This window comes from Paroedura picta, chromosome 1, assembly GCF_049243985.1.
Source record: "Paroedura picta isolate Pp20150507F chromosome 1, Ppicta_v3.0, whole genome shotgun sequence".
Classification (NCBI taxonomy): Eukaryota; Metazoa; Chordata; class Lepidosauria; order Squamata; family Gekkonidae; genus Paroedura; species Paroedura picta.
Genome location: NC_135369.1, coordinates 107,848,942 through 107,876,178, shown reverse-complemented (window position 1 = coordinate 107,876,178; position 27,237 = coordinate 107,848,942). Strand labels below are relative to the sequence as shown.

The window sequence follows — 27,237 nt, the reverse complement described above, 5'->3', positions numbered from 1 at the left end:
TCCTTCCCAGAATATCTATAGCTTAGGCATCAACATACAGCTATTATGATGTTTCTATGATATGTAATAACAGTCTAATGTCATTTGAGAATTTTCACATCTTTATTCCACTGCAGACTGAAAACATGACGGAGATATCCCATTTTTTGTCAGGTTATTTACCAAAGAAAACCCACAGAAAAACAAAGACTATTTTACAATCTGGGAAAAAGACTTATACACATAGTAGCTGGATCAATATTGCCATGTACTTCCTGGCCAACACTTTCACCAGAAGCCAAATGAGTTTTCCTCTAATGTTCCTGCAGTAATAATTCAGCTTCACGGTCATTATACACTCTGATTCAATGTTATAAATGGATATCTAGTGTGTATTACAGAAGGCTATATTTATTATGCATGTAAATTCTGAAACAACATACTGAAGCATGCTTGTGTTAAAAGGTAACTTTTTCACTACAATTTACCTCTTTCTGTTGTACGCCTAAAGGTACGTGCATTTGGAATGTAGGACAAATCTTCTTTTAGAAAAGAGTGTGCAGAAGGTCAAGCTACGTTTAGTGCTGTTGCACAAACAGTTGAGGCATTTCCCCATTAGCAGTAAGGGTATGTGGACGGAGAAACGTAGCACCTGTTAAGCTACAGCTCTACTTGTCAGATCTAGATCTGTTGAGAAGAGAACTCCCATCGTGGTCTAGAAATGTGAATGTATGAAATAATTAATAAAACCCCAACACCAGCCTGCATATACCTCCTACTTACACTCATTCTTCAGAAAACAGGATATACTACAGTTTACAAACCTGATTAACAATCAATTTTGTGAAACCAGATTGCAACCCATTAGCCTTTCAGTACTATTCACATGTTGATGAAATTAGCTAAGAGGCTGAGTCATTGTTATCTGAAATATCAACATCCCACCCAAAAATCAGACCAAGTAAATATTACACTACAATTTAAATGTAAGTCACACAAACAAACGAACAACTAAGGAAAATACTAACTCCAGCATACACTTGAGATTTAGTACTGATTTATTTTAAAAAATGCTGCCTCAAGATTTAGATGTGCAGACCTAAGGTTTACTTCAGAATAAAACACAGTTGTGGAGGGGCAATGAAGTACAGTTCTCCAGGTTTCAACTATATCTTTTGGACAATGCAAAATTACATTGCTTATACAAACAGTAAATATTTTTAAAAACTGATCATGACAAATATTGTATTTTTCTACTTGCTTCTGTATAATCATTAACAGCTACTATTTAATGAATCACTAAAGAATTAAAACAAAAGCCTAAACTACTTTCCAATGGTAAAATTTAAGTAAAATGCTTACATTCATTTGACGACAAATAGTCATATTTAAAAATGCTGCGTGGATGGTGCATAAACTTTCAGTTGAAATACGTCTTCAGAATTATTCCTGTGCAAAAGATGTAGAATATTTGCACTGTATTATTACATATTTTAAACCATTTTTAATTCAAGTAAGTATGTTACATTTCATGAGCAAGAAAATATTCAAAGACTTTATAAACCAGAATTGCCTACCTTTTCTTCTTTGCGTCTCTCTTTGTCTTCATTTTCCATTGTTTCTTCTTCTTCTTCCACAAGCCCATCCCCTTGGTATTTGTCATGAGTCCACTTTGGACTGCTACCTGATTTTTTGAAGTTAAATCTTCCTCTGCCACGCTGGAAAATACCCCGGCCTCTTCCTCTTTTGGCCCAGTAATCCACACCATCATCTCTATCATCATGCTACAACAAATATGGAGTAAACAAAGGAAATTAAAGCACTAACATGCTTTATTGGGAGCAGCTTTCAAAGAAATATCTCAAACTACTCGGCCTCCTAGTCTGTAGCTGAGTCATCAGTTTGGTAATCAGTATTCTGCAATACCTCCCCAACCCCAAACTACCTTACTCTTAAGTCAGGACTCTGGGCCCATCAAGCCCAGCACTAAAATGTGCCAAAAGGCAGAAGCTCTTCCTTTTCTCAAGCAAAAATATATTTCTGTTCTTCAACCTGTGATTCTTTACCTGGGGACAGAAGGATGTGCTCTATCACTGAGTTAAAGGCCCATCTCTAATTAATCACTAATTTAATGGGAGACACAGTTATACTAGTCACAGCTCTGTAGCTTATTCCTGAGGGTTTTAGATGCCAATATATATATTCCTTATATTGCTGGAAATAATCTAACTGATTAATCTCTAAAACGTTGGTTCTAATATACAGATTGTAAATACTGATTTAACATATGTTGAATGTATCAATTTTTCTGACCAGAAACGTATAGATTTCCCCCCAAGGAACAAATGTAGGCGAAAGGCCACATACATCCTTTGATGTTTATGTAAGAAAATCTGCCGAGTGACTTAAAAATACCAAACACAGCCTAGCAAATGCCGGTGAGAGTTCAAGTCACTGCTACAGGTACAAACTGACTATTCTCAGAACGAGTGGACTGAATGTGAAGCACTGGGATACGTAAGTCAGCAGACCAATGGTAGACCTTGAAAGAACCCCTTCAACAGTCATTGCTACACGACAAAATGCTGCACTTCATGCTAATATTGAAGTAGGGAATGAACTTTCCCAGCATTGGAGGGTGTGATCACAGAAAAGCATTCTTCAATGCATGAAGTCAATATCTGGTTTACAAAAATAAGTTACAGGACAAGTTTTGAAAAAGTATATCCATTATAGAGATTAGTTTAATGACAGATGGGAAATTAAAGGAGCAGGAAAGAGTAAAACCTTCTTCCACAGCCTTTCAAGAACCCTTGCTAACAATAGCAACAATACAAGGGAATTTCAAGAGTAACAACCAGCATTATTTAGAAGTGACATGTATTAAGAATAACTCCAATCTCTACAATTCATTCCCCAAGCAGCTCTAAAGCAACACAAGCCCCTCTATTACAGAATGGATGGAATTATGTAGGGCAAAAGTACTATTTGAATCTTGATACTGCAGCCAGTATTTGATAGATCTTACTTTAAAAAAGGGCAGATAAATAGTCAAAAATATTTTTTTTCTAACGCCACAAATGCAGGTTTTGTGCAGATGGATATTAAAAGGTCTCAGTGTCTGATGCTGTCAGCATAGCTCCCTGGAAAGAAGTAGCACTAAATTTTGGTTCCATGAAATTATCTATCTATACAATATACTTTGAGAAAAGATGCATGCATAACAGTATGGCACCCACCAAGAAGTATTTCTTGCTTTTAGGGGTATATTCAGGATCCCATTCCTCCTCCTTCGGTCTCTTTTGAAAAGCAGTATTTGAGTTACTGGGGCCAGTATTTATTCCAGCAAACACGCCTCTGGCTCTTCCTCTGCCCCTAATTCGAAACTGATTGACCAAAGCATTTATGTATTTAATAAATTTATACAAAGCAAATTATAAATTTGAATTACATTAACCAAAATGCTTTGTTATAATCCTTCATCTAACACCATACATAGAAATCAACATGCTCAAGAGTTGATGTGCAGAATTCTGCAGCTACTTTAACACAATTGAATTTAATCTCCAGCAGTTGTGTATTTTGTGGTTGGCGGACAGTAGATTTGTCAGAGGCACTGCAAGAAGGTTTTTAGCTGTCCTAGAGAGCACACAATAAAACCATTAAAAAGTAAAATACAAGAAACTGAAGTCCATGTTTTAAAGTTTCATAGTTTTAAAGGCGTCTTTCTTATAATTTCAAGAGTTACTACCTTTGCAGCTAATATGGAACCCAACAACCAATCACCTTTCTTGTTTAGCTTTGTCTGTTTAGTTATTCATGTATTGTTAAGAAAAGATCATACTCCTCTCCAGCAAGACATCTTCAATGTTTAAAGCACATGCACCTTTGGTGAAACAGAATATGCTTTGGCCAATATCACAGAATGGCTGTTTTACATGTTAGTCCATCACACCAGTATCATGCAACAGACAATTTCTCCAGATAATTTATCTGTGAACATCACAGCCCAGACTGAACAGCCCTCCAGTACTAGAAAAAGAAGAAGAAGAGTTGGTTCTCATATGCCGCTTTTCTCTACCTGAAGGAGGCTCAAAGCGACTTACAGTCGCCTTCCCTTTCCTCTCCCCACAACAGACACCCTGTGAGGTGGGTGAGGCTGAGAGAGCCCTGATATCACTGCTTGTTCAGAACAGCTTTATCGGTGCCGTGGCGAGCCCAAGGCCACCCAGCTGGCTGCATGTGGGGGAGGGCAGAATCGAACCCGGCATGCCAGATTAGAAGTTCGCACTCCTAACCACTACACCAAACTAGCTCTATGGTTAGGTTGCTTTCCCCATAGTAACTGAATCTGCAAGGCAATGTTTTGTCATCTCACCAAAACTGCCTTCCTTATTTCTTGCCTATGTTGCTTATTTGTCTCTTTCTTGAAGATCATATGCTCTTGCTCCAGTGTTAACAATGCGCGAATTACACTATCAGAATATTGACATATTCACAGTGTGCAGCCAGTTACCGTTTTGAAGTTATAATGCTGCAGTCTTCCTCAGACTTTTTGGTATTTACTTTGGCACTAGCTGTAGACAGATTTTTCAAGACTCTACCCTTTTTGGTTTAAATTCAGATTTTCTCAACAGGTACCATTTAAAGGAGAAAAAGAAAACAGAGCACAAAGCAGCAGAAAAGTCCAGGGAAGATAAGATATAAAAAGAAATAAAGAAATACATGTGGTTGCTTACTTTAGTTAAACCTGTCATTTTTTAAACCCAAAACTACGCAAAATATTGTGTAACAAATCCAAATAGGCTGGATGCTGTAAGAACAGAAAGCATATCCTGTTCAAATAAAAAGCAAGCAATCTCTGGAAATTTAAATTTTGCAGTTATACCAATAATTTTTTTAAAACAACAACAAATAAAGCATAGCAGTAACTCACAAATGTTCCTCTAGGTCTTCCCACTCCTGTAAAACCAGAGTATTCTTTTTGTTCGTGATGAGGCTTAAACTCTTCTTCTCTTTCTTTCTTGCATTCTTTTTCTTCTCGGGAACTGGATGAAGAGGAAGATGGGGAGGAAGTTGAGGAAGATCGAGAACGGTCTTGCTCTCTTTTTTGTTTACTGAAAAATAAGAAACCATACTGGTTGCTGTAGAATCCTATACAACTACTTTCTGTACTCTCAGGGGCTACCCTCTCCTCTTGCTTGATGCTAGTGTCGAGTTTAACAGTATTATGTTATCCATCTTCCATCTATAACTTTTTAAACAGTTGATGGCACGTTACGAATTGTGGCCTAACTGAAAGCTAAGTTAGCTAACAAAACTGTATGGGGGAATGCAAGAAAGAATCATTAAAGGTAATGTGTCTGAAGTGCTGCTATTTCATTCATTTTCATTTCTTACCAAGAATAGCAAAAAACTGATTTTGCCTTTTAACAATATGGGCACAAAGTACAGAATCAGTTGGTAACTGATACATGAATGGTCATCAGTGTAGGAAAGCAAACAGAAAACAGAAGTTCAAATAAATCCATGATTACACAAGTGGAAGAGCAAGAAAACAATATATATGAACTTTGCATTCAACTCCCCATGGCAAAGACATCTGGTGTTGATTTAACCAAATTTATATATATATATATTAATAATAATATCAAGCCCGAAAGGTGGATATACCTTTTACAATGATACACTGAATAAATTGCTTTTAAAGACTAACCTTTTTAAGTAGAACCCATTCCCTGTATTGAGAAAAAAAAACCTCTCCCCCCTCCCCATGTTAACATTATACATCAGTTTAAAAAAAATCTCAGTCTGGGTGTTATGAGTTGAAAAAGTGCGGAATCAAGCATAACGAACCAAAGTTCTTACACAAACTGTTTACAGAAATGTACTGCATTGAAGTCCAACCTCCTGATGTAGCCTGGATAATAGGACAGATTAATTTGTCATTTTTTTTCAGTGTTAGCTTGCTATTCCAAAGTTTTTGTCCTCATCCACCATAAGCCGTGTAAAAGACAAATACATTTTTGCTGTAAAACAAATAATTTTAATTGTTTAAATTTAGATGTTCCATTGTACAGTGAAAACTGAAAGCAATTAAGCTTACATTTACAAAAGTCTAATTAGAAGCTAAAAACCTACATAGAGCACTTAAACCTTTACCTGTCTTCTTTGTAAGATTTATAATCTTTGTAATCTTTTGGAATTTTCTCCTGCTTTCTTGATCCACTGGATTCCCTGGAGCCTTTAGAGTCTCCTCGTTCTTTACTTCTTTCTTTTCTGCGACGGTCGATGTCGTGTCGAAGGTCAGCGGCGTCACACTTTAATTTTTTATCTCCCTAAATCAGAAACATTTCAGGGAAATTATTTTAGCACTCAAACTCTGACAGAATGCAATAAGAAAAGACCTACCTCTTACTTAGCTATGGGTATCACCCCTCATCCCACCCTGGCAGTAGTCACGTCTACTCATTAAAAAAACCCAGAGTTGCACCAAGTCTGTGGCTTCCCTCCAGTAGCTGCAGCTACCTGTGCTGCATTCTACACCATTCCCAAAGATCTCCCAACAAATGTGGCTTTGGGGGGGGGGAGTGTAGAGGCTGCAAAAGAGAGAGGGATGAGGGAAAGATTGGTAGTGAGCTCTGCTCACAGTTCTTTATATTACTTATTCATTTAAAATAGCAATTTATACTTAATCCGCTATCCAGGAACATGCACTCCTTTCCCACAGTCAGCCTGCTGAAAAGGAAAAGTCAGTTTCTCCAGGCTGAGTTGGAAGTCTACAGGAGCAACACTTTGATATAATTTATTTTTTGCTGAAACACAGAAATTTAGTTACTACATGCCAAGTTATTAAACAGTATGATCAGGCCGCACCCAACTGGCCCACCACATCTTCTATTAAAAATTATAAGAAATGGAAAAGGCTCAGCATGACCTAGGACAGGAGTAGTCAACCTGTGGTCCTCCAGATGTCCATGGACTACAATTCCCATGAGTCCCTGCCAGCCTTTGCATGGCAGAGGCTCATGGGAATTGTAGTCCACGGACATCTGGAGGACCACAGGTTGACTACCCCTGACCTAGGGTACAGAAATACAAAACCAAATCTTACAGGAAAAAAACTGGGGAATTCTCAGATTACACTGATCCGTTTTAAATAATGGAAACTAAAATAGCACCAATTTGAAACCTACTTTCTGAGTTTCTTCTTTAAAGGCTTTCTCTTCTCCCGCTAAACGGGTGTGTTTCCTCAGGGCACTTGGAGAGATGTCAATCCTCCTAAATGCAAGATTTTAAAAAGTAATCATTATGGCTGGCAGTATTCATCTCTCTCAAGGGGAAAACTGGAAACACAAAAGGAAAAGTGCCATTGTACAATCCAAAAATAAAGCCTGGTTAATAATTTTTAAATATACATTTCCCAAACACAGAAAAATTCATATGAAACCAAAATATCCATACATTTCAGTGAACTTTTAAAAAACGTTAGTAGAACATAAACTAAATGTCTTAACATTTCTGCAGTAGAGATATACATCTAAGGAACTTCTAATCCTCCAATCAAGTGAAAACTGAACAAACACTGCAGCCAGAAAAACTGTAATTCGGTTCTCAATACAATTACAAACCATGTTTAGGAATAATATTTGCTTGTACTAAACTCCTCTTGCCATTTAGCAAATTTGGGGCAGAATCCAAAGAATTAATTAGGCTCACACAAAGAAATTAGAGTGGAAGTTTTCATTTACTTTCTGTGAACAGCTGGCCTTCATGCCATAATATACATTGCTTTTACTGGAGAAACCAAAATTTCCTTGGGTTACATAGGAGCTCCTGAGCATGAATTTTTAAATAACCTCAATTTATAGAATTAGCATTTACACAGAATAAGATGATAGCAGGTAAACATATCACAAGTATTAGTACATAGTTCACACAGCATTTTCTATTACTAAAGAATATTAACAATGTACTACAATGTAAATACTAAAATTTGCATCAGAACATCTGCTCCATTCTTTTCAATTATTTTTCACTTAAGAGGGGAAAAGGTAGTTTGTTAAGAGGAAATATCTCATTTTATACATGGGTGGAGAGCTGTTGGGTCAGGTAGGCAAGTAACACATTGAGCAACAGGATACCACACCTGTGAATTTCTGGACTCTTTTGCCGGGCGCTATGTTCTTCAGTAGCCTTCTGATAAGCAGTGAACCTCTCACTTAGGGTCATGCCAGGTGACTTGAAATATTGTTCTGTTGGTTGCAAAGGACACATACTGTCTAGTTAACATAGATATGTCTAGACATGACACACTACTAGAACACAGATCAGGCCAAATAGTTCATAAAATATGGCAAAGGTGAAACTTTATTTTCAACAGGTTTCTCAGTGAATGTCAGCAAACAGCAACTACTACCATTTATAGCTTTGCTTACATTTATGTGTTGCTAGTACAGTTAGAACGATATCTGCGCAATAGGGAAAATGGCTGTTTACACCGGACATCTTACAGGTTTGCCAGCAGAACAAAACATTACAACGCATCATTAGTATACGCATTGGAATTACTACAATTTTATAAGGTTATCTACAGCATGTGAGCTACATAGTCCTGATTTGTAAATTAGCAATGCCTTCCTACATACACTAATTTGGAACTAAGCCACCTTGAAGTCACTAAGCCTTGGATTGAGCTGCACAAGCCAGTACTTAAACACACACACACACACAAACATATTCCCTTCTTTTCAAAAGAACGTATAGTAAGGACTACTCCGATAACTGAGTATGTTTAAATGTCTGGCATCTTGGCAAACTTGACTGTATGTTAAAGGGTTTAAAAAAAATGTAACCAGTGACCATTAAATTAGTAACAGAACCACTACAGTTTAAAAGACCAGTTCAACAGATGTGTTTAAATGTAGAATAGAGAAAATGTATAAAATTATAAAGGATTATGAAATGTCACATATAAAGCAAGCTATCCGCTTAACAGTACATCTGTATCAACTTACCGCCCAACATCCAGCACATCTCTCATAACCAATCATTAAAACTTGATATGGCCACTACAAGGGTAGTGCCTCAATCATAATTCCATCAAACACAGGAATTTGAGCTAGCAACTCAGTTTTTTGTGCCATTTTTGCCAGGAAGATAGAAGGTTCAACTTTGCCTGTTTGTGCATCTGTTATCTTTCAACAGCTATTTTACTTTTGTAATATGGATTTTGCCATTTCAAAACACATTCCAGGACCTAGTTGCAATGAAAAAGAAAACATCACTGGGCATTTTCAGCTCTATATAAGTTAAGAGCTGTTCAGTCTAGCTTCATTGCACCAATAATGTAAAATTATTACAGTTTTACCAAAATGTAATCCACACATTCTTTTTGAAGTGTGTAGAAATAGTTAAATAACTTCTGAAGCAAATCATGATTTATACACATCAGTAACTTGGCCACAGAGTACAAAATAGTTAGCTAACTGGTCATATGCTGCATTTTATATACTACATTAAAATATTTCATTTAAATTATGTATTTGCCATCATGATGTGGAGGGGTGTAATTTGTAAGCTCCATTTATTCACTTCAACTCGTAGTATGAATTTTTTTTAAATGGCTATTTTAGAACAGTATAAAACCAGACAGTTTTCAATGTATTCCAGGCAAAAATCTTCTTGGCCAAATATGTACACTGAAAGTAATTCCAAATCATCAGGAAAAATGGTAAGTAAAATATGGTTTGCGTTATCAGTGTGGCATAAATTGAAATGTTGGAAGTTCTGGTTAGCACATTGACAAAGATCACAATGCAAACCATATATCTGTTCTTTTGATAGGCATTCTACCTAACCCCCTTTTTCCTCTATTAATAATTGGCAAGAATGAAGTACATTAAGAAAATGCAAGGTATTATAAAAGAAATATTCAGAAAGTTAGCATTCTTTACAGAAATGTGTGTTCCATTTTGCATGACTAGTTGGGACCTTTCTCAGCTGATCTTTCTCAGAATATTCTAATAAGTTATTTAACTAAAGATTTTTAACCTGTAATAATTTCTAGTGTTATTTAACTAAAAAAATTTAACTACATTATCAGAATGCTTCTCAAACTAATAGTGTATTGCAACGAAAATGAAAATAGTAGCCCCTGAAGAAAATAGTCATAAAAATGAAAGAAAAGGTTAATTAATCCTAGTTATTACTTGATCTGGCTGATTCTTTCTTCTATGTAAGCAAACTGTTAAGACAGATTGTTAAATTTAGAGTTGATACAATGTTTCTACATTTTATCACATTTTATGACATTAAGTTTCTATCACTTAAAAGAAATGGCTGACAAAATATTTTCACATCCCAAAAATATCAGAATGTTTTAGAGTGCATACTAAGTGTACTGCAGCTCTCTAGTTAAAAGAATAATGCCTGGTATATTTTGCATTCTCTCATACTTAGGGTCAGTTACAAGTGCTCGAATTTCATATATATTAGTTTATATTCCTTTAGAATGGGCACAAACAAAAGAAAAGAGGGAACAAAGTAACCCAACCTGTATACACAAGCTAGGAACCTGAAAGGTTGAGCAGCAGCAGAATATATATTATTAAAATGCAAATATTTATTTCACTACATGTGCCCATAAGAGGGCTTCAATAAGGGTAGCACTTTGAAGAATAAATATTCTAATTGGAGGGCTCCAAGAAATATATTGAGATACATTTTATTAGTGCGGGTGCCTATTCATTCATATTATTTACCAACTTATAGTCTCCATTAATACATCACATAAGTGTTTAAATATTTATTGGGTTTTAATGAAGGACCATTGTAACCCAACACAAGCTGGCTTCAGGAGTGATGGGGAATAAATCTATAATAATAATAATAATAATAATAATAATAATAATAATAATAATAATAATAGACAACTGAAAGACCCCAAGAGGGGTTGAAACGCATTTGGTTTTCTAGTTTCTTGTCATTTCCATGTGTCAAAATGTTTTGGATTTGTGCAATAGTACGTGATATATGTTGATGTTTTAAAGTTTTATATGTGTACATGTATTGGAATAAATATTTGCATTTTAATATTTAATATATATTCTGCTGCTGCTCAACCTTTCTGGTTCCTAGCACGAACCAAACTGAGCGCAAAATGTTCTGAACCAAACTGGCCAGTTTGGGTCCCTCTTTCTCCTGGCCACAGGGGATTGCCTGGGAAAACGTAAATGGTTGGCTATTGGTTCACCGATGCTCCTGCCTGCCCCACAGTGCCTGGGGAGCTTGCTCTGCTTGATGTGATTTGCACTTAGGGCAATGCTCGATGGGTAAGGTGTCGGGACCATGGGCACCTCTTGGGCAGGCACCAGCAAAGGGCTAAGAGTGCATAGGGCTGGGAGTGGCAGCAGTTTTGTGTGCAGCCTCTCCGGCTCCCTTGGCCACTCCCCAAAAGTGGCCATCCTGGGGAGGGGGGAGGCAAGAAGGAGTTGCATCTCAGCACCGAAAGCATCCCTAGCCCACCTGTCTGCAGGAAGAGAGAAGCCAAACAGGCTGTAGCCACTATACTGACAGACAGACAAACACCGCTTTGAAGTCTGTGTGTGTGTGTGGGGGGGAAGCAAAACCGGTAAGCCCGCTCCACTCAGTTGTTAGGGAAGGCAAGTTCTCTAACCAATGTTCAGGGGCTTCATACCAAATTTTGGCTCAGGAACCAGATTTGAGTCCATCTGTACCTTGGATCACATACAAACATTTTAATTATCTGAAAGCTCCCTAGCAAATTTGATGCCCAGTGATTTCTATCACTCCAAAGCAATTGTATAAATTTCAAAGTGCAGCAACTGATGGCTTCAAAGCTTTCCTTTACAACCCAATCCCATTTAGATCCTACCAATGCATTGTTCCTTGTAAGCTAATCAGCTCTGCATAGTCCATCTACACAGATGCTGTAGAAGAAGAAGAGTTGGTTCTTATATGACGCTTTTTTCTACCCGAGGCTCAAAGCGGTTTACAGTCACCTTCCTTTCCTCTCCCCACAACAGACACCCTGTGAGGTGGGTGAGATTGAGAGAGCCCTGATATTCTTGCTCAATCAGAGCAGTTATCTCAGTGCTGTGGCGAGCCCAAGGTCACCCAGCTGGCTGCATTTGGGGGAGTGAAGAATCGAACCCTGCATGCCAGATTAGAAGTCTGCACTCCTAACTAGGGTTGTGCGATTTGGCCGCCGAAGCGGCCGTTCTGTCCGGGCGCAGCCAGCGCCGCGCCGCGGGGGGGGCGGTGCTGGCAGCGGCGTGACAGCGGGCACAACCACGCAGGCGCGGAGTTCTGCGCCTGCGTGGTTGCGCCCGCTGTCACGCCGCTGCCGGCACCGCCCTCCCCCCCCCGCGGCGCGGCGCTGGCTGCGCCCGGACGGAACGGCCGCTTCGGCGGCCGAATCGCACAACCCTACTCCTAACCACTACACCAAACTGGCTCTATGTGCTACTCTGTATCTAAGTATTCTGAATTATGTAGGACTAGATTCAAAGCCCGTTCTTAAGAATGGGCTTTGAAGGGCCCCCCGTAAGGGAGTGGATGGACCCCCCTGTGCGGGCCAGCGGTGCCACTGCGGGAGATTCCCTCTCGGACCGGGAGTCAGAGCTGCCAGGCCGAAAGGGAGTGGGCAGGATACCCCAAGCGGCGCCTCCGCCGCAGGAGGCTCCCTTTCGGCCTGCGAGTTCTGTCACCCCCAGCCCCCTCCCCGCTGATGGCTTCCCTGGGGGCTTCCGCCTTCCGATTGGGCCCCCACCTGACTGGTCAGAACTGCTGGGCAGAGCTCTGTCATCTGCGGGCAAGGGCCCAAGCGGAAGGCACTTCGCGCCTTTTGATTGGCTCCTCACCCAGACTGGCCCCAGCCCACTCTCCACCCACTTCCCCCTTAACACATTATGAAGGAGGAAAGATTGATGTCATGTCTACTATATCTTTGCACAGACTAGAGAGTCTGTACCAGGAAATAGGCCCTGTTTGGGGAAGTCCAAGATATTTTGTGTTATTTGCTGTTATTCCTATTCCTGACAAAATAACATATGCACAAATATGCTTACACAACTGCCCTGAGCATCTAGAGAAGGGCACGATATAAATGTAAAAATAAATAAATAAAAGTCCTCTGACAGTACTGTTACTCATGTTTTGAAGATACATGTTTTTGGAGGACAGCCTTGCAAGGAGTTCAATGAAAAACCTTAGATTTAGCATTATAGACTGAACGATTAATCTTCTTACCCCCATATCTCTTCCATTTATTTTTGGTAGTATGATATCAGCACAGATTTAGCTGGATGGCCTAAGTTCACTGTACACTGGATGGCCTAAGTTCACTGCAGCAAGGGGCTAGACTTTTGAATGTTACAATGCAAGGCGAGGACAGACACATTTGCAAGTCTATTCAGCATTCTAACTTAGCAAAGCCATTTCTTAACATTAGGTAGTAAAGGAGTATTAAATTGAGACTGCATAATATCAACTGAGCAGGACAATGAGGAATTATAATTAAAATGTGTACTGTATGTAGCCTTTGAATTATTTCATTTACTGACATAATACTAATTTTCTGAAGACAGGGTAGAATATAACTCACACAATAAATAATAAAGAAAAATCATCTAACAGACAAAACAAAACCTCAGCAAAGTATAGCTACAATAGAAATGTACATGCACACTATTTACTTAATTCTTACCCCACCTTTCAGCCTAATAGGAAACCAAAGTGGCTTACATTCTTCTCTTCCATTTTTCCTCACAACAACCCTGTGAAGTAGGTAAGGCTGACTGTGTGACCATCCCAAAGTCAGCCAAGCAGCTTCCATGTCAGCACCCTAGTTCAACATTAACCACTATACCACACTGGGAAAGGATTTGTTTACGTTTATATCCTGCATAACCCTTAGATAGAAATGTCTAAGCAGCAGAACAGTCCTTACAAAGGGAACCATTTAAAAAACTTCTGAGCTCCACTTTATTTTTATTAACTCAAGGAGACTGTATCTTCTAATATAAACCTATGTACAAACTTTCCAGTAGACCCTGTTTCACATTCTACCACATAGGGAAGGAAGAAAGGCTCTGACTCACCCAGGGACCTCATCTGTTTTCCTTCATGCCTGAAACAGCCACCTGAAAGAGGTGAGGCAGGCACCTTCTTTGCTTATTTTGTCATAAGACATTTTTGTTCCAGAGGATTTTTTGCTGATTGTAATGGGCACTGGTTGCAGCATGTTCAGTTGTTAGGTGATGATTTTTAATGCTTAGCATGATTTTATATTGTTTTTACTTGTCAAACTAGCCTTGGAACCAAACATAAATCTTTTAAATAAATAATGCTACATTAAGATATATGTATTACAATTGTAACTGTTTTAATGCTATCTTTAATTTTTTATCCTTTTCTGTCCCATACTACACGGTTTAATGTTTTGTTCATGTGCCTGTATCCTCATTTCACTCATGTATCCTTTTTTCCCCTTGTGCCATCACAGGTCTATCTATACACCAAACTACTCACATTTTTCTTCATTTTCCTATCCCTCTCTTCACACCCCTCTCAGTAATCCTTTCTTTTCTTAGGTTCTACATCCTATGATTTGCTCGTTCTCCACTCTGTGGTTTTAGCTGCTGCTGCTGCTTCCCTTTTCCTATTCAAAATTCTCCTATTTTATCTTACCCTTTGGGGCTGGTTGGGTATAGAGAACAGCCCCAAAAAGAGCTTTTTTCTAACTGAAAACCTGGAATCTTTCAGCACACACTGAAAAGAAACTATTAAGATGATCTCCCTTTTAGATTAAGAAAAATGCTTAAGGGAAGGATCTTCTCACTCAAAACGCAAAGCATGAAATCTGAAGGATTTTTCAATTTTTCAATGGAAAACATAGGAAATATTGAAGAACAATGAAAACACTTCCTATGACATATTTTCTCTTTTGAGTGAGAAAAATCTTGCCTAACAAGCCACAACTCATTCTTGAGATAGAACATGAAGCGTTTGAGAAATACTAACAAAAACCTTACACTGCAGACATATGAAATTTTCAAAATGCTTTGGTTTAAATATAATAATTTATTTAATGGTGCATGCTTAATAAGGTAAAGGTATCCCCTGTGCAAGCACCGAGTCATGTGTGACCCTTGGGGTGACGCCCTCCAGCATTTTCATGGTAGACTCAATACAGGGTGGTTTGCCAGTGCCTTCCCCAGGCATGCTTAATAGTACTACATTATTAAAGAGTTTGTTTTCATGAAGTTAATATGTACTGTACACACCACTGCCTTCAAGATTCTCTGGAAACTACAGTTGGTACAGAATGCTGCAGCCAAAATGTGGTCAAGGCCATAGGGTCCACATCACCCCAGTCTTGTATCTTCACTGGCCCCACTTTGCTTCTGGACCTAATTAAAGATAGTAACTTATACACCTTGGCACCAGCATATCTGAAGGAAGTGTGTACTCCCATATGAGCCTACCTGTCCACGTGGGTAATCTCAAGTGGCTCTGATTCAAATGCTCCAACCATCTAAAGCCAGACATGCAGCAGGGCAAAAACGGCCTTCTTGGTTATGGCATCAAAACTTTGAAACTCCCTCCTTAGGGAGAAATCTGTCTTCCCCCAGTGCATGAAGATTTTTGTTTTGAATTCCCCCACTCACTGTTATTGGCCCTCCTCCCTGGTTGTATGTTTTATTAAATTTGTTTAAATATTTTACATATACTTTATTTTAAACACTGTTTTAATGTCTCAAATGTTGAAATGATTTAATTAGTAAATGCCTTTAAGTTGACAGGCAGCACAGAAATGTTTTAAATAATTTAAAAACATCCAAACATGTTGGTAATTTTTGTTCAAGTAATATACTTTATTTTCTTCAACTTTTAAAAACTCTGTAGATAGAAAAAATTAAAGATGTTTATGTACAGCAGCAGAGGGTGAAGCCTAAAACCCTTTCTCAAGTATTGATTAGACTTACAATTTTTTCCTATAGAAAATGGAGATATTTATGTTTTTAGATTCCATAAATATACCAAACAGTACCGTTTTCTATTTTGTACTGCCAAGGGGTAATAGTTCTTGCCCATTAAAGGGTATGGAGGTAGTAAATACATGAGCAGTAAATAGAATAAAAACCTATGAATCACAAAAAAGAAAATCAGAAGAGTATCATCAATAAAAGATAACATGCTTATGCCCATTTAGCTTATCAGAAACCCTGGAATGACAACAGTTGGACCACTTTAACCAAACTCCAGGATGAACTACAGATCAGAGCTGTGCAGTTGGCCAGTTCAAGTGGTGCTCCCATTGTCATTCCAACATCCTTAATCAGTTGAATGGACATGAGTACGTGTCTCCTACAGATGATCTTCAGATTTTCTTTCTGTGAATTACAAGAGATCTTAATTAAGTCTATTTTCCTTCACTGCTTGTATGTTTATTGTCTCCATATCCCTTACTGAACAAGAACCATTGCCCTTTGACAATTCATATGCCAAGTTGCTCAATCAGTAAAAGAAGTTTAAGGGTTGCATATATTTCAATTTTCTCCAAATTACCATTTTTTACATATACAACATAAAAAAGGTCCCCTTTGCCCACGTGGCTTAAAAATTACCAGAAACTTTACTTATCTAGTCTAGAATGTGCTCACAAGAATGGTGGAAAGGAAAAAAGATCTGGAATTTCCCCAGTGGGCCACAAATGGAAAGAGCTCATAAGTTATATGTTACACAATCTGGCCTATCACAATACTGTTAGTTCTATGTGAAGCACAAAAGTCACATTTGCTACATTGGCATAGCTCCATGTAATACCTATAAAATATATAGATTCATTTTGGAATGCTGCATAATTTTATAATGTTTAAGAAAAATAGAAAGACATACACAGATCTCAACACAAAAATACAAAGGTTGGAATTTTGTACACCCAATATCACATAACACCATGTACCGCTTGCTCTGCGTGGTAAATTAATGGCATACCTTTAACGTGATGGACTAAGGACACAATGTGCTGAATAAATGACTCTGATGTGCTTTTGCTGGCTTGTGGTAGCTTAATGTGGTCAAAGATGGATCGGAACTCTTGCTCCTTCTTGACCGAATGGACAAGTGTACTAGCAAGCAGCCTGTCTTTAGTCAAGGATGCAGGTCTATGATGCATAACACACAAAAAGAAGAGGTTTATGACAGAGCAACGTCATCAGGAATAAAGGAAAATTATTACAAGCTATGACAATTACCTGTTTGAATCATCAAGTGGCACTGGGGCCATTTTAAGTTTCACTTCAGGTCGATGGGAGTCACTGGCTATCATTTTGATCCTAAGTGGGCTCTCCTCCCTGAACGTAGATTTTTCTCTTGCATCCAAATTCTTGTGCAGTGGGGGGCTATAATCAAAGAGTTCTTTGAGCTTCTCAGACTTTACCTGCTCGGGTGACTGGGTTTCTTTCTTCATAATTCTCTCTGATATTTTCTCTTCTTCCTTGTGCTTATCTTTTAGTGAACTAGGCCTCTCGACTACATAACTGGTTGTCTCTTTAAGCTTATAGCTTTTATCTTCTCTAAAACCTTCACTCTCCCTATTTGTCTTCATAGAGATTTTAGATTTGTACTTGGAGCCTTCCTCCTCAGTATTCCGGTGAGCAAAGCTCTTACCCTGATCTGCCAGAACAGACTTTCTGAACTGTCTATAATCTTCTGTCTCCTCTGTGTCCTCCCCTTCAGAATCATTAAATTTTTGTTTCCCAGACTCTTTATCCATATAGTATTCCAATGCTTCCTGATCTTCCCATTCTCTTTCTCCCTCTGTTCTGCCTTTTTCTGATCCTCTCTCCTTTGGGGTATCTTTCTCCCTAGTATTACCTCTATCAAGCAGGTACACTCTAGATTCTTCATCTGTGTACCTGTGAGTACCAAAAGAGAAGATGACACTTTTTAACTGCATTCATTTCAGTTCAACATTATTTATCTTCTGGTATTCCACCACCACAGAATTCAACAATTGCATGTATCAATATCATTATTATAACATTTTATATATTTGCTGCTAATAAAAAAAAATTTCTATAAAAAATCAAGACTTTTCTACACTGAAATGGCTAACAATAATTTTTGGGACATTTAAAACACTTCTTGCACAGAATCTTGCTCTTTTATGCCCGTTACAAATGTAAGAAGCACTAATATTGGTTACAGATTTTTAGTAGCCAAGTCAGCAAAATTATAGGTGTTGGAAACAGTCAAGACAGATTTTTCAGTGAACCTAAATAATGGGTGTCATCTGCAAACTTGTGACAACTCATCCCAAGCCCCCAAGTACGTTGGCCTAGAGAGTGTACGAAGATGTTGAAAAGTATCGGGGAGAGGATCGTGCCTTGTGGAATGCTGCACTGGAGTTCATAACAGCACAACTGTTCCTCCCTGATGGCAACATTGGTAAGTCATGCAAGCATCTTTTTCTTTGAGAACTTGAGATCATGTTGACTGCAGTTTCAGAGAAACAAGATAAGGATGGGAGGAAGACCACCTATGTGCTGGGTTAAACCATTAGGCCTAGTGGTTTCCAGAATCTGGAAAAGGAAGTTTTGCCTACCTATTTGATTTTGCTAATGCAAGGAACCATAGATGGAAGGTGCTTGCTTAATTAGGTAATGCACAGTACACCGTCTCATAGTGGCAATATGTCTGATTGAGTTTGGTAACTTGGTCAGTAACATAACTGACTGGTCAAGTTACATCCTTTGTTATACATCTGATTGGCCAACTAGAATTATACCCAAGCCAGCTGTTTGAATAAAGGAGGATCTTTTAGTCTAATAACTGTCCTCCATCTGGATTGCATCTATCTTTCACAAATATTCCTGCACATCCCATTAATAAACCTTATATTTTTCATGGTTCCAGATTACCAACAGATCAAATAAATCAATAAAATTACACTTTGCAAAAACAAATGGCCTCTGAGGAACATCTCTCTATCCAAAATAGCTAGCATGAATCAGTTATTTGGATCTGGAATAAACAGGTTTAAATCCCCACTCTAGAAGCTCGCTGGGTTACCTCAGGTCAGTCATGTACTTTCTGTCTACCCAATATATTCTAAGAATTAAATGGAGGTGGGAAGAAAGGCATTGTAAGTCACTTCAGTTCTCCTCTGGGGATAAAAGGGGAGAATAATGAATAAAAATGGATTAATTGAGGATACCTTTAATGCAGTCATAACTTTAAAAAATTGTGATTTAAAACGCTGAGCAAAATTCTTTTAATGATTTAGCCAGTATGAGATGCACCCAATGTTATATCTGACAACTGCTGCCAGCCTTAACTTCTTTTTTGAAAGCATTCTCTAGCTCCAGGTTCCAAATGACACCATTCTGTCACTGCTGTGAGATCTCCCTTGAATGTGGTTGAGAATATGGAATGTTACGTTTTTGTTTTTAATACATATCCCATAGACAAGTTCTTCTCTTACCAGTTACAAGAACTAATCTGATTATGCCAGCATCTATAATCAGAACTAATCTGATTATGCCAGAATCTATATTCCGCTTGTTAGGCACAAATGCTTATTGCATACAGAATGGGATTATTAACTATAGCAGCCACATAAATTACTATCTTCAGACAACATCAGTAAATTGAAAAGGAGGGGGGTAACTAATGTAGGAATATGAATCAAACACTCTTGTACCCTGGAAATATCTTTTTACCCTACATTTTTTAAAAAATTTACGCCTTTTTGTGAAAGATGGTGTGTATATTTAAACTGCATTGAGATAACCAGTATTCAAAAAGCTATTAAATGACTAACTATGCTATAATGGAACCTGTTCAAAACCAGATATGCTATATTGTAAGTCACTGACCAAAGTTGCCACAGGAATAATACAACAGAATTTTGAACATATAAATGCCAAAAGTAAAGTACCAACGTACTGAGTTTCTAATCTTCATATCTATTTCCCCACTACATTAAAGCATGGCACACTTCATTTCTGTACATGACAGTTTATAACACTGTCAATACAGAAAATTTAAAATACTTCAAAGACAAATTAAGGGCTGGAGTCCTGCAAGGCATCAATTCCCAATGGATACTTTTGCAAATCATTTTAAGAATGCCACAAGCAATAATGTAGTAAAGGTAGTAATGTAGCACTTATTAGCCAGAAGATATAATTAATTTTCAAGAAAATAACCTGATTCAGATTTTTTAAAGTTTCAAAATTTAAAGGCTTGAAATTTGTATTTCATCATATTATTTCCTTTGCTAAGACAAGTATGTTTTCATCCTGTGCTGCATGAATTTTTATGCCTGACAAGTATGTTTTCATACTGTGCTGCATGAATTTTTATGCATCTGAAACAGCTATTTTTCTCAAATGTAAAAAATGATCAATACTCTGTGAACAGGATTTTCAGTGGACAAAATATATGGTATGTTTATATTCTTCAGTAGTTTCCCCCAAAGCCTGCAATACAATGTTTCTTTCCTTTAGCTTCTTACACCAGGCACAAAGGCGCTCAAAGGCCCTGACACAGCAAGCAAGCCCCATGACACTAAATGCTGTTACTTAAGAAGTACTTACTAAACCAGTGTACAAATATAAGCAGAATAAAGTTGGTGAGAATGTCTGTGCTTTTCACTGCACAGTACACAGAATGTGATTATCCTGTTCAAATTCCCAAAGAAGCAACTTTATTTTTGTACTTATGGGCTCTTACCTTTTCAAGAATTTTCCACCCTTTGCACTTTCCTGGTCCCCAGCCTCTGGATAAAAAGAGCGCATGCGAGTCTCCTCACGTGGAGCATTCTGTGATGCGACTGCCTTTGCAGGACTTCTTCTTGCAGGAATGTGATGTAGTGGGCTATTCTGGGAAGGGCTGTAGCGACTAGAACCATTTCCCAGGGAACCAGACCCAGATCTCTCAGGGCTATGCTGAATGGAATGCGAGTGTTGAGGTGTGTCTTTTGCCGAGTGAACAGTGCTAAGTAACTGAGCATCAGAGCATGAAGAGCTCTGACTAGGTGGGGAAGCAACAGAATGACTATGGGGAGACCGTGGACTGTTATCATATGCTGAAAGTCCAGGCCAAATATCACCTGAAGCTGCTGATTTATTGAAGTCATCTAAAGTCTCAGATGGGTCATGTTCAAATGCACCTTTGTCTTCCTCTTGTGATTTATTTTTTAATGGACTGTCTTGCAAAGCAGCTCCCTCAGTTTTCTTTGCTTGCTTTTCTGTTGATCCACGTCTTTTGGAAGAGACAGGAGATTTGCTGTATGGAGAAGATGACCGAGACGAAGAGGACCTTGGAGATCTGGAAGATCTATATGATCGGCGAGACCTGCTGCGAGACCTCTGGGAAGAGACTGATCTTCGCTTTGGACTTCTAGAACGTGAACGGCCCCGTCTAGGACTTCGGGAGTGCCTTCTATTCCAGACAGGTCTGTAACCTCCACGATGGTATCTCCCTCCACCTCCTGGATAATATCCTCTACCTCTTCCTCTGTAGCCATAGGGACGTCTCATCCCTCTATTATTTCTGTAATCTCTGCGATAATCTCTAGTATAAACACGATCTCTACTGCGAGATCGTGAATATGTCCTAGATCGAGACCTAGAACTAAGATTTATGGATATTTTAGTATATGAATTCAAGATCTTTTTACAACAAATGTCCAGTTTCATTTTATTCAGATTTAAAATCATCTTAAAACCTTGCCACATATAATACTAAGATTGACAAACAAATTAATCAGTGTCATCAAAATTCAACCTTATTTAAGAACTTAACCATCTGCTTACGTATGCTGTAAGCCCTCATACAAAATTTTGCAATGTTGTGTATTATTTCTGAAGAGAGATCAGAGAGAAGCAAAGAGATGTAGAGCTTCTCTGATCTTCCTGGGGAGCTTGCTAACACTGGCGTGATACAGCATGAATGAATGCTATTATAAATAGCAGTACAATAGCTTACTATATCTTACTAAAAACAAACCCATTTCTGGCCAGCAGACTATATAACAGCATTAGAAGTCCCTACAATATCAAAACACTTATCCAAAATTCTGAGCAATCGATTGTTTCACTCACCCAGGAAATCTATTCTACTACACTTTTCAACAGTTGTTTCCCTCCCCCTTCATACTAAAAGTGTCGTTCCCCCATCCCCCAATTTTCAATTTAAAATAACAGAAATTTGTGGGCGAATTTTTTTTAAGATGAAATATTTAGCACTTTGTGAAATGGACGTAAGGTTTTACTCAAAACTCAAAATGTCTAGTATAAATATTTTAATGTATAATTGTAGACACAAAATAACTTCAATAACTTCATTGTTTACCTGGCTATGTGCACAATTAATTTGTTTTGTGTATTATACATTATTGAAGAGTTTAATTATTTTCAGTGCCTATGGCTTGATTCCTATGTCATCATTCCGCATGTATTTCTCATTGGTCAATGCAGAGGCTGCCTGCTGCTGCAGGACATATTTCCCCCTCCCTCTTAAGTACTTCCACCTGTGGAAGACCAGTATTTCTTAAGGAGTTACAGATGGTGTACCACAAGAGGAACATGCAGTACAATAGCCCACAGAAGATATACTGTCTATGCCATGAAATTTAACTTACTAGGTACACTGATTCTATCCTGACTGGATGAGATTTTTAAATATATGCCTTGTCTACCACAAAAGTATATTGCCTATTTTCAGCATGCTGTCAAAGGAAGAAAATACTTAAACATAATTAATGTATAACTTCAGTTTCATTACACATTTCTATTTTCCTCTGGGGTTGGGAAAGGTGGGGAAATACCCACCCACACACTTTAGGCTTCAAATTTTCCAGAAATGCTTTTCTTTACAGAGCCATCAGTATCTCAAGTTTCTGAAATATTCTTTTATAAAATTCTATCAATACCCAAGTTCTTAGCAACAGAGATTTCTCCCCAATTCATAGTAGATTCCAACAACTAGAATGCAAACTATATATCAAAGGCAGTATGTGTATATACATATTCTTTACAACTGTTTTCTATACAGCTGTCAACTACAAGTATGACTAACTAAAGGAATCAAACAGAATATTGTCAAAACATTAAAATTACTAGATCTCCAATTTTTAGTATATACTGGGAAGTTCTGCAGACAACAGAACTTGCCTCCCAGCATAAAGAATCTAAAGAAAAGCATGTTTAAAAAGCGAAAATACACTATATTTACCTGTATCTCTTTTTTCTAGAATGTGATCTTGACCTTGACCTTGAACTGGACTGTGATCTCGATTTTGATCTTGAAGAATGTGATCTAGTGTTAGAGCGACCCATTTTCTGCTACTGGTTTAACCTACCCAAGTAAAAAATAGGCCAAATGAATAGTACTTTAATAAAATTAGAAAGTACAAATGATTTGTGAAATAAAATGTCTTAACTTCAAGAATTATAGTCTAATAGTAGATTTATGTCCAGATAAGAGTAACACGGAAGACGATTTTTAAACAATTCAAGAAAGAAATTTCTTCTTTCCCCAGAAAGACTTTTGCCAGCTGATAGCCAGTCTATCAAAATGAAAACTTCCTTAAATAATAGCACTCTTTTTCCCCCCACCATATGGCAAATTCAGTACTATGCTATATGGACAATAAACAGCAATACTGATCCATTCTTGTAAACAGTCAAAACTGCTAGATCAGAATTTTTCCTGTCCTCACTCCTTAAACACTTGGAAACTCTTTAACCCTCCTGTTGTTTATGTGTTAATGTCATTAAAATGGCTCCTGCATCTTTTCTTCTATCATAGTTTTAAAGTTAAGTCAACTTAGAGGAAGACAAGTGACACTGGTCATGGAACAGGCCCCCTGTACCTCAGGCTCATAGGGTAGGGTGTGCAAACAATTCAGAGACTTTGTTACATTATTAAAATGTATTATAGGAATGTTGGGAGGAAAGGTCAATAAATGATTTTAAGCAATACAAAACATTTCACAAGACAAGAAACCCAAAACCAAGCAAAGCTTACAACCTGACTATCTTATCAGATGGTACTACCTTACTTCCATGTAAAAATCAAGCTCCAATTCAAGTCTCTCTATGTGGCTGCAGCAATTCATGGGGGTGGGGGGGGGGACACAGCAGCAGCAACTGAGATCCAAGCTAGCTTCCAATTCACAATGCCTAAACTCAAATTTAACTTTTTGGCCTAACATCACTTCGGTATCATACTTGATGGAAATTACCAGACAAATACCTCATTCCTTGCTCCTTCTCCCTCCCAACTCAAGCACCCAGGTTTTTCCCATAAGCTGGCCTTGAGATTATAAGAAACCAGCTACAAACAAGCACCAATTAATGCACCTTTTAGATATGAAAATATTAGATCTGTGTTACATAGTTAATGTGCCATTCTTGAACAGCCTATTTGATATGACGTGATAGTCACCACCTTCCCCAAGCTGTCTCCTGTGACCCCTGAAAAGGCAACACCAGAAGTCAGGAGACCCTTTATACAAAATGCCACATAGAATAAACACTTGAGTGAAAAGGCAGAACTGAACCTCACTTCACTTTTCTGTACATGGTGGTAGAGGACAATTTTGCCTGATTCTTCCTTTTCCTAACAGCCCTTTCTCAGATGGCCCTTTTTTATATAAGCAGGGTATTCCGACATCACATTGCTAGGGGCCACTGGGAGTGAGGGAAGGCAGGATAGATCCACCTACCACACATGGTTCAGAAGACTCATCTTATACTGTGTTATACAGAAATTTCACATCATCTTTCTGAACAAAGGATCCAGGCACTCACATGCAAATATTCTCATCTACAGAGCCTCTCCACGCACTATGCATATTCAGACAGGCAACATAACAGGCCATTATGGAGAACAGAGAGTCTGTGTTTGCCTCCTGTATCTTTCTCCAGCCCTTCTTGTCTGGCTGGTCCTTGACTTTTACATTTCATAACATGACTAAGGAGAAGGCTGGATCAAGGTGTGGGAAGCGTGCACAAACATCTAGTTTCCCAGACTATTGGGATGTGCTGTCTTGTGTACAAAGGTGGAGCAAAAGTACATAAACAGGGCACTGTTGAGGGCGATACCTTCATACTGGGAAGAATAATTAAGTTGCATTCACTCCTTGACAAATTTTGTTATCTTTCATGAGCCTCACTCCACTTTCTCCACTGGTACATTTTTATATGTCTATTCCTAAACTAATTAAGCTAGACATCCAGATAAAATTGTTAGAGAAGTATATAATATAGGAGTGAAGATACATAAATTTCAGTAAATGCCCATTTCACTTCTTAAACATTCACCTTTAAAGTGCTGACAACTCTTGTTAATCTGCCTTTTTTTAGAAGCATGTACTAGTTCATTGTCTTTAACCCCCCCCCCCATTAACTACATGCTACAATTTGTAAATTAGCAGGCTGAGAAAACACTGTGGGAGGAAACCCAGTAATGTTCAAAATTTTTAAAGCTTGAACACTGCCTTAAAACAGTAGAACACTTATCTTACCTGGCAATCTTGTACGTCAGCAAGGATGGAATTTACAGTTCTTAGTATGCACGCAAATATCAATTCCTGTTTTTTAAAAAAGTAAAATAATACAATCCTTTATCTTATATAGGTTTTTCAAAAACTTGAAACAACAACAAAACTAACAGAACCTGTTGTTTCAATGTTAGTGAACATAGAATTTATCTTCATTTTTTGCAGCATTATGTAGATTACATGATGTTACATTTAATTTATCAACCCTTTGCAATTCATACGCTAATGTAAATATACAACTTAACTTGAAACAGCACAATCTTTCTAGCATACATCTGGCAACTTCTTACAGCCAATAGTGACTATGGGAGACCATAGGTAACTACAGAGCTGGGCTGCCAGCCTGCTGCTCTGACATGTCTCTCCAAGGGCCCAGCTTCCCAACAGATGGTCACCACAGATTACTTGCTTGGCTGAATGACAAAAGCCACTGAATCCAAGTCTCTCCTGTCATTATTGAAGAAACAGAAGTAATGGCATGTTCAGTTCTACATAGTGTTCCCATTCTGCTTCCAGAACTCATGCACAATATCGAATATAGAAAACAAGAAACCACATGCACACTTCAGTGTGCTATTGCTAATCCAGTAACAAAACTGCACAAACCTATGAACCTATGTCCTTGCAGCTTCTAATCGGTGCCCTTTAAACATATTACATAAGATGAAGAGTTAATATTCCTTTTTCCCCCCTTTTTTTTAAAGCATGTTTAGGAATATACCAATGCCGGCCTATTTTCTAATTGTAAAGTGTAAATTTAGTAATGGCCTCTGGAAACACTTCCAGCAACGTATAGGCTGCATACTCAACAGGCACCCACAGCCTATCGCTACTCAATGAAGAGAGCTTCTAGGATGCACGTGTCTGCAAACCCGTTCGCCGCATTAGCGCCTGTAGGCGCTAATAGTTGTTTCTTAGAAACCTCTACCGGGAGGGGGGAGATTTTGCTGACGTGCAAACTGTCCCGCGGTCGCGCGGAGAAACTGGAATCCGCCCCCCGCCCCTCCTGACGGATCACTTGCCGCAGCGACGGGGCGGGGGCCGCTCCGAGAGATCAGGTGTCGCTGCCGCGCGGCAGATAAAGGAGACAAGAATGGTCCTCGGAGGAGGAGGGGGCGCGCGGGAAGGCCCCTGACTGCCCGCGCTCCGAGTGTCCCCTCCCCCACCCCCTGCGCGGGCCTTATTTAGGGGACGGGGCCCAGGAGAGAGATTTCGAAAAAGAGGCTGTGGGAAGGGAAGGGAAGGGAAGGGGCCCGGAGAGCATGAGGCCACGGAAGTGGCGGAGGCGGGAGAACGAGCGACGGGGGCTCCGCCGCACCTGAAGGAAAACGGGCACCGAAACCTCATAAAGAAGACAAACGAGCTCGGCCGGCGCAGAGGGCGTTGCCCTCGGCAGCTCTAAACCTGGTTTCTAAAACCCTCGGCGGGCTCACCCGCTCCGGGCGACGCCTCCCTTTCGACGCTACCGATCGGCGGCCATTTCCCGTCTCCGTGAAGGAACAGAAAGAAGAGGGGGGAGGGGAACCATAGAGAAACGTATTTCTGCGACGTTAGCCCGTCGAGAATCGTCACTTCCGCTCCAGAGGGGAGAGGAGGGGCGTGCCAGGGACAGGAAGGCCGTCTACGGCCTGTATACTCTCAGGCCCTCCCGGCAG

The 27,237-nt window shown here is 38.9% G+C and overlaps 1 protein-coding gene across 8 annotated transcripts; it reads right to left on the bottom strand.

Moving 5' to 3' along the window:
* Window positions 1-80: 80 nt before the first annotated feature.
* BCLAF1 (BCL2 associated transcription factor 1) lies at window positions 81-27,189 on the bottom strand. Of its 8 annotated transcripts, XR_013234035.1 has the most exons (14): window positions 27,016-27,188; window positions 25,547-25,612; window positions 23,251-23,373; window positions 20,746-21,648; window positions 17,262-17,924; window positions 17,002-17,171; window positions 8,129-8,234; window positions 7,176-7,260; window positions 6,142-6,317; window positions 4,916-5,096; window positions 3,219-3,365; window positions 1,557-1,763; window positions 1,342-1,428; window positions 81-694 (listed from the first exon to the last, which is right to left on the bottom strand). XR_013234035.1 is itself a non-coding variant. In XM_077351827.1 (13 exons), the coding sequence occupies exons 3-13, from the start codon at window positions 23,352-23,354 to the stop codon at window positions 1,423-1,425; spliced, it is 2,748 nt and encodes a 915-aa protein (XP_077207942.1). In that variant the 5' UTR covers window positions 23,355-23,373; window positions 25,547-25,612; window positions 27,016-27,188; the 3' UTR covers window positions 81-1,422. The 8 variants fall into 8 exon arrangements, 7 of the variants coding, with proteins under 7 accessions (XP_077207942.1, XP_077207968.1, XP_077207950.1 ...); XM_077351827.1 differs by having other exon boundaries at window positions 81-1,428; XM_077351853.1 differs by having other exon boundaries at window positions 81-1,428; window positions 4,916-5,027.
* Window positions 27,190-27,237: the final 48 nt, after the last annotated feature.

Coding starts and splice junctions, on each gene's coding strand:
- BCLAF1 (XM_077351827.1), bottom strand. CDS start 23,354: ATGGGTCGCTCTAACACTAGATCACATTCTTCAAGATCAAAATCGAGA. Junction 17,925..20,745: donor GGTGGAAAATTCTTGAAAAG/GTAAGAGCCCAT, acceptor TGGTACTCACAG/GTACACAGATGAAGAATCTA. Junction 7,261..8,128: donor AAGAGTCCAGAAATTCACAG/GTGTGGTATCCT, acceptor TCTTGCATTTAG/GAGGATTGACATCTCTCCAA.